Here is a 7,598-nt window from a genome sequence, read left to right as displayed (position 1 = left end):
TTAATTATATTGTTCACGTGTCCCTGCAAAACTATGCAGGCACAGTTGCAGATAACATCCGATATGGACCACAATTACGAGGAAAGAAACTAAGTGACAACGATGTCTACAAGTTTCTCGCTCTTGCGGATCTTGATTCTTCTTTCTTCAACAAATCTGGGGGAGAATTATCTGTTGGTCAAGCTCAAAGAGTTGCACTTGCTAGGACCTTAGCTAATGAGCCCGAGGTAACCTATCGAGTAAATTTTGGAACGACTTACTAAAATTTCGTATCCATTTGATATCATGTTCCCTTTTTTATGAAGGTTTTGCTACTTGATGAGCCCACGAGCGCGTTGGATCCAATCTCGACTCAGAACATTGAAGATGTACTCGTAAAGCTGAAGACAGACAGAGGAATGACTATCGTGTTCGTCTCTCACAGCATCAAACAAATCCAGAGGATTGCTGATGTAGTTTGCCTTCTTGTGGACGGCGAGATTGTAGAAATATTGAAGCCCGAGCAACTTTCCAAGGCTTCTCATCCTACCGCACAAAGGTTTCTTGAGCTCAGTTCTTGAGTTTTCTTTTCTGATGTTGTATATGTAACTCCTATTATGATCGTAATATAGTTTGTTATGTAATGTTGAGCTCTGTGTACTAAATATGACCAATATGTACTAGCTGAGAGCTGTAGAAATGCAGAAGGGGACTGGAGTAATACATTGATCGAACAATGATTAGTCATTCACAGTCAGATTATACAAAAGCCATAGAACTTAACGACAATGGCGGAAAATAAATTGAATGGAAAGAAATTAAGAGAACTTTAAATTAGGAAATTTCATTAAAAGCTTTGGAATAGGTCAACACTAGTGCTAGTTCAAATGGTCGATGCGAGCCACAGAGTTGAAGAGACTAATTATAAACACGTGGTTCAGGGGCTTGGTAATGTTAGTGGCATTGGCTTTGCAGAATAAAAGGAAGAAAGCTAAAGAATAGTACTCATTTTCACAAATTATCACTTGTAAGTAGCTCTGATGTCTGATACTGAAAGTGAAGTGGAGACTGAAATTTAATATCCAAATGAATGGACCTAANAATGTTGATGGTTTGTAGGAAGAAGCCTAATCCCCCTATTTAGAGTAGGTTGTCTGGTCAAAAAACAAGAAAATGTGGTGGAAAAATGAGCATATTTGCTAATTTAATGGGTTGTTAGCAAGAACAAAATTGGAAAGTTATTGAGAATCTGATAAATTCTTGACCACTCAGAAAGAGAGAAACCAATTTAAACATCTATAACATGAATCAAGCAAGAGAATATGGCGAATTTCTTTCACCATTCGTACAAGGTCTGATCCTTGACTAGAGGGGACATCGAAGGGTCTGCGGCCTCTGCCCTTCATCTTTGATCATTTGTAGACAAAAATTCTGAACTATGTAACTTTAATTTCGAGACAGAAAGGGTGGGCGAGGCAAGAACTGAACGCAGGAGAGATGCTACAGAAATTGAAGTTTGAGAACCCATTTACTAAAAAAATGGTTTCAGTAAATGAAAATAGGAAACTAAGATGTTGCGAAAATAAGATTAATTTTCCACATTAACTATATAATGCAAGAAACTAGACTCACAACAACACTCCAATTCATAAACTAACTATATTGAAGTGATTAAATGTAATAAGGTGATGGTTTACATTATCACAACAGCTGGAGTTTGCATGTGTTTGACGGAGCAATAAAAATATAATCAACTTAGAAAAATGAAATGAACTGCACATGTGAAAGTTAACTTCTAATGTTCATTCAATCTAGCATACAAATGTTAACTTCTGTTCCTCCAAAATTATTTATTGCAAGTTTTTGAGGATTTTGTCCCCGCCATAGCTATGTGCCACAGGTATTTTCTGTAGATTACCGTCTAGCCAGCGTAGCTCAAGAGTTGATATGACCGTTCTCTGTTTTATATTTTTGGAGCTCATCTTGGGCGCATATAAACCTATGTCAAAGAAAAAAGCTAACTAAAAAACCTGGTTGTTGTATATGGATGTAAATATAGTCACAAGTACCTCCACTGTAAATCAGTTATTTCTCGAAGCAATTCTTTTTCCCGATCATGAGCTACCTCCAGCTGGAAAACCAAGAAGAAAACTAGAATGGGTAACTCAATGTGTAAAAGTTAATATACCAATGGAACATAAGAATATTTTGAATTCAGAAGATCTACAGAAAAATCTAAGGAAGAAGGCACACTCCAATAATGCAAAATTTAACTTTTGAAGGTGAATAATTGGACATTAAATGTTGACAGAACTATTCTTAAGTGAGTCGTGTAGGAGCAATACCAACTACATCAAATGTTAACAGACAGCATTTCCCAAACACCACAGATTCCTTGGGGAAAAAAAAGGCACAAAACAATTGAAGAGTCCATGAAATGGATATTACTTAAGTTGAAGGAAATCAATGGCAAGTCTCCACAGCACGGGTACTCGTGTTGTCACAAACTAGAGATCTGAAGGTAAACATTTACACTACAACGGTAAACAAAGAATAGATAATATTTCTTGAACCACCTCATCTAAAAGCTCTGGTTATTAAAAAGGGACTGAACTTGTTCATTTAAAATTTGTCTCTATGTCTAGGTGCATGATAAATTCATTTTTTTCTCCATCAAAGCCTTGCATGTGCACAATTTTCATAATTTGGTGCAGTGAGACTTGAACTCGAACATTTGCCAGTTTTTTTTAACATGTTGAACTCCCACCTCGTCTGAAATCTTAAGCTATTGGAGAGGGGACAAATTTATATATAAAACCTGTTTCATTAAAATTCATCTACTTGGCTAATGGTAAGCCTTATAACAGTACATACCAAAGATTTATCCGCCACACCAGGGTTCGTCGCATCTGCAGAAAAGGCTAAACACGGGTGAGAACAAATATGAGAAGTAAATGAAAAATCTAAAGATACGTTCATTGCTCACACCTGTAGAGTCACATCCAGAGATTTGCTTCATGAGACTAAGAATACAGTCCTGTTTGGTTGGGGGTGGGGGGCAATTAAGAAAAATATTGGGAGAATTTTCAAGAAAATAGATGAGGGAAAAAAAAAAAAAAGGATTGCCCATACCCTTTGAAGAATGTTTGTATGCAAAACAGACTGCAACGCAGGAAAAAGAGCTTGAACAAGAGGATTTGATGGTGGAGCATCAAGTAGCAATGGTGGAGAAATAGCAGGATGCTGAGATATCACCTACACAGCCCACAATGCTTTCATTAATCTTCCAATGGAAGACAACAAATGTGGTCGAAATTGTGTTAAGGGAAGATTTAACAAATCATAAACTTGACTGGTTCAATGTGTTGATGTCTTAATGCACGTGCGCCACTGCTTCTAATTATCTTGAGTTTCCAATAAATAAGTTGCAGAATCTCAAAATTACAACTATGTTGAAGCAAGATACCACTTAAAAACACTCTGTTAGTAAACCAGTATAATATAAAAACATATCCTCGTTTTCTTGAGGATTTTGTAACTTTTCTTAATCAGTATCTAGTGGTTAAAGTTAAATGCTACATAAAATTTAACTTCAACTCTAGAGCTAGATAAAACAAAATAGTCAAGATTGAGATTGAATATATGCAGTCAGTTATGAGGATTCATTTCCCACTGAACTGGATCCTCAAAAGCACAAGGAAATGTAAGCTGTAGTTACGCAGTGCAAGTAGTTTCGTAGTATGGTTTGGTCTCTATATATCATTCCCATATAATTCTCCCTTGCATTATACATTCAATATAGGAAGAACAATAAAATAAGTTTTCCCAATATGTTTTCAAATCAAACCTGCATGCTATGGCTTTTGTGTAGCATTGGAGCTGGAACCACCTACAGGAATGAAATAATCAGTCTGAAGAAATTATAGACAAGATTACTGACATGAAGACCTAAATACTAACCTTTTCTACATCAACATTCTCAGATGTAACCTTAAAACGTCCTTTTTGTTGAACAACCGGCCGTTTTGCCTTCTCGTCAATTTCTTCACTGTTTGCTGCATCGTGAATGTACAGACTTGTATTAGAAGCATATGACACCAAAATTATTGTTCACTGAATCCCAGAGTTCAAAATGATAAAGTTGACTAGTCTGATGCTCTTGAACCTTTTGAAATCATTTCCGCTTGCGCATCATCTACCGTTTGAGGAATGGAGGATCCGTTGCAACTTGAAAAATTTTGGGGCTGAGTTTGGAGTTTATCACTATAGAATAAAAGAAAATAATAGAAACTTGTCGAGGAAAATATGACATGCAATGTATATAAGCTTTGTAACTGAACAAACCCAAACAGAACCTTAAATCCAGAAAGTGCACGCATTAGTAATCTTAGCTGCAACTATTGGTGGATTCTAAAAATTATGTTATAACATGTCAGCTTTCAGAATGCTAATTGACTCATATAAGAAAGAACATAAATCTTGTACTGCACATATCCCTCGAGCAAATATATTAAACTGGAAATAGATAGTAGAGCAAAACATTTTTGTACACTACAGAAAAAATTATGATGTATATAGTAGGAAAGACCAAATGATGCCAAAAATAACTATAAATAATGGTACACTTTACTCTGACGTGTTTAAATGCAAAGATATGCTTAGATAAAGTATAGCCCTCTAAACATCTACAAAGCTTCAACTCTCTTTTTTCGATGAGAAAGTGCTGGAAAATGTCTAAGTCGCCAACTTTGGCTAGGATAACCGACGAGTTAAACAAGGCATGAAATAAACATATGAGACCATCAAATCAACAGATCTAACACATTAAAGTACATATAAGAAAATAAACAGAAAAGTGAAACAGTCGCGTGGTACCAACCCTGTAAATAGTTGTATGTGTTCATGTTTAAGAATTAAAAGACACGTGATCAGAGATGCAAGAAAGAGACATTATGGAAAATGACATTTCAAATAATGCCACTATTGTTTTGTCATTCCAAACGAAAGAAAATGAAAGGAAAATTGGAAAGAGATAATGATAAAAGCATCTTTTACGAGGTAATTATAAATGCATTTTCTATATAGCCAAATACCTATGACATCTAAAAACATACTATCTGCCCTGCCATTTTTTATATAAACAGAATTTCTACCTGTGTTTCTACACTAAATTTTCTTGTAGAATTAGTTAACATATTGTAGAAAATCGTGTAATATGGAAATATGGAAATTGTAATTAATTTTAGATTGTGATTTTTAGGTTAATTGGTAGGTTGATTTATTTCCTTACTTTGGTGATTATAGTTTCCTTTTCTATTTTGTATTGTATAGTATAAGTAGGAGGTATAGGATTGTGTTTTATGTGTCGTGGAATAAAATTTCCAGTATTCCAATTCTGATTTCATGGTATCAGAGCCTAAATTTCTCTAACCTAGCAACAAAATGGCGGAATTCCCCCCAACAGCAGAGAGTCGACGACCTCTGCCACTTTAGAATTTGAAACAGAAGTCAGCCCCCCCAATCGGTTCAACTGGAGTAGAGAACTCCACCTTCCAACTCATGGTGAAAAAATTGAATGGAAGGAACTACCGAGAGTGGGCCCAATCCATAAAATTAGTAATAGATGGTAAAGGAAAATTGGGTATCTTACCGGCAAAACCAAGAAACCGACCGACTCCGTTATGCTGCAGAAGTGGAAATCAGAAAACTCCATGGTGAGGACTGGTTGGTAAATTCAATGAAACCGACCATCGGAAAAACATATCTCTTCCTCCCAACAGCAAAAGATGTCTGGGATGCAGAGAAGTCGTAAATTCAATGAAACCGACCATCGGAAAAACATATCTCTTCCTCCCAACAGCAAAAGACGTCTGGGATGCAGAGAAGGAGACTTACTCCGATGTGGAAGATTCCTCGCACATATTTGAAATTAAAACCCGACTATGCCAGACCCGGCAAGGCTCGAGAGATGTTACTAATTATTATATGAAAATGGTGGCCCTCTGGCAAGAATTAGATCTTAGTGTTGAGGAATGGAAGTGTGTGGATGACTGCACACTGTACTGGAAGAAGGTGGAGAATGAGAGAGTGTATGTGTTCCTTGCAGGCCTAAACCGAGAGCTGGACGACGTCAGAGGAAGAATTTTAGGCCGGCGACCGTTACCACCGGCTCGCGAAGTGTTCGTCGAGGTCCGTCGTGAGGAAGCTCGCCGATTGGTGATGCTGAAAGATGGGAACGAGTCTCCAGAGATGTCGGCCCTAAATGTAAAAGGGAGTGGGCCTCCAAGTGTGAAGATAAATGGGCCAATTAATAGTGGGCCCGGAACAATTTTTTTAAAAAACAGTGAGCTGGAAAATAATGGGCCTCCAAGTAATGGACTTCCAAGTGGAAATGGAGTATTGGGCCTATTCTCATAAGGGGCTGCAAATGGGTCAACCCAAAAACAACGGGGACGACCATGGTGTAAGCATTGTCGCAAGCCGGGGCACAAAGAAGACACGTGTTGGAAAATTCATGGAAAACCTACCGACTGGAAGCCAATGCAAAATGATAGGATCCGAGGATACCAAGCTGAAACAAAAATTCCTACTTCAAGCGGGGCATTCAATTCCGAACAAATGGAACAACTCTATCAGATATTTTCAAATCTTCAAACATCTGGTCAGCCTTCTCCTAAAGGTCCCTCTAGTTCTCTCGCCCATAAAGGTAACTTTCTAAGAGCGTTAAATACCTCACAATATAACACTTCTTGGATCATTGACTCCGGTGCATCTGACCACATGACAGACTCATACTACTTATTTTCTTCATACACAACTTGTGCTGGAAATATTAAAGTGAAAATTGCAGATGGCTCACTCTCCTCCGTTGCAGGAAAAGGAAGTATTCGAATCTCAGAGTCTATCACATTACAATCCGTCCTCCACGTCCCAAATTTGTCTTGTAATCTATTATCTGTTAATCAACTAACCAAAAGTTCAAATTGCTCTGCTAATTTCTTTCCTTCTTACTGTGTATTTCAGGACCTTTCATCGGAGAAGACGATTGGCAGTGCTAAAGAGTGTGAGAGACTATACTACTTCGAGGAAGCTAATATGAGTAAACTAGGTCAAATTACAAATTGTAATCCTACATTTGTCTCTAAGGATAGCAAAATTTTGTTATGGCACTATAGAATGGGTCACCCTAGCTTTCCCTACTTGAAACATGTACTTCCTTTACAATTCTTGAATAAAACATCAATTGATATTCAATGTGAGAGTTATGAATTTGCAAAACATCATCGAACTTCCTTTCCAAATTCCACATATAAACCATCTACACCATTTGCTTTAATTTACGGTGATTTATTGGGACCATCCCGCATACCTAATCAAACCCAAACAAGATGGTTCGTCACATTCATTGATGATCACACTCAGGTATGCTGGGTATATCCACTAAAGGAAATATATGATGTTTGCTCGGTATTTATAAACTTTCACTCTATGATTCGAACTCAATTTCAAGCACAACTTCAAATTCTGCGCACTGACTGGCACAGAATATTTCAATACCACCTTGCAAGACTACCTAAAAACACATGGGATAATTCACCAAAGTTCATGTGTCAACACCC

The 7,598-nt window shown here is 37.2% G+C and overlaps 2 protein-coding genes across 2 annotated transcripts in view; one reads left to right on the top strand and one right to left on the bottom strand.

Annotated features, from left to right (window-relative positions):
• Positions 1 to 5: 5 nt before the first annotated feature.
• Positions 6 to 713, top strand: LOC111406434 (ABC transporter I family member 17; the record flags this gene model as incomplete). Its single annotated transcript, XM_023035861.1, has 2 exons — positions 6 to 227; positions 306 to 713. Coding segments are annotated over 2 exons (477 nt in total), but the record flags the coding sequence as incomplete, so codon positions are not given.
• A 906-nt stretch (positions 714 to 1,619) lies between these two features.
• The window catches only part of LOC111406433, a 12,550-nt gene continuing 6,571 nt past the window's right edge, over positions 1,620 to 7,598 (bottom strand). Inside the window, exons 9-23 of the mRNA XM_023035860.1 lie at positions 7,493 to 7,552; positions 7,180 to 7,297; positions 6,798 to 6,934; positions 5,728 to 5,849; positions 5,630 to 5,663; positions 5,073 to 5,145; positions 4,610 to 4,731; positions 4,145 to 4,376; positions 3,940 to 4,034; positions 3,827 to 3,868; positions 3,112 to 3,234; positions 2,968 to 3,016; positions 2,854 to 2,900; positions 2,049 to 2,110; positions 1,620 to 1,978 (exon numbers count right to left, since the gene is read on the bottom strand). Coding sequence (XP_022891628.1) covers positions 1,915 to 1,978; positions 2,049 to 2,110; positions 2,854 to 2,900; positions 2,968 to 3,016; positions 3,112 to 3,234; positions 3,827 to 3,868; positions 3,940 to 4,034; positions 4,145 to 4,376; positions 4,610 to 4,731; positions 5,073 to 5,145; positions 5,630 to 5,663; positions 5,728 to 5,849; positions 6,798 to 6,934; positions 7,180 to 7,297; positions 7,493 to 7,552 — 1,380 coding nt within the window. The 3' untranslated portion in view covers positions 1,620 to 1,914. The remainder of the gene's footprint in view (positions 1,979 to 2,048; positions 2,111 to 2,853; positions 2,901 to 2,967; positions 3,017 to 3,111; positions 3,235 to 3,826; positions 3,869 to 3,939; positions 4,035 to 4,144; positions 4,377 to 4,609; positions 4,732 to 5,072; positions 5,146 to 5,629; positions 5,664 to 5,727; positions 5,850 to 6,797; positions 6,935 to 7,179; positions 7,298 to 7,492; positions 7,553 to 7,598) is intronic.

Source organism: Olea europaea, chromosome 12 (genome assembly GCF_002742605.1).
Source record: "Olea europaea var. sylvestris chromosome 12, O_europaea_v1, whole genome shotgun sequence".
Taxonomy (NCBI): Eukaryota; Viridiplantae; Streptophyta; class Magnoliopsida; order Lamiales; family Oleaceae; genus Olea; species Olea europaea.
Note: the sequence above shows the minus strand (reverse complement) of the source record. Positions and strands in the feature narration are given on the sequence as shown.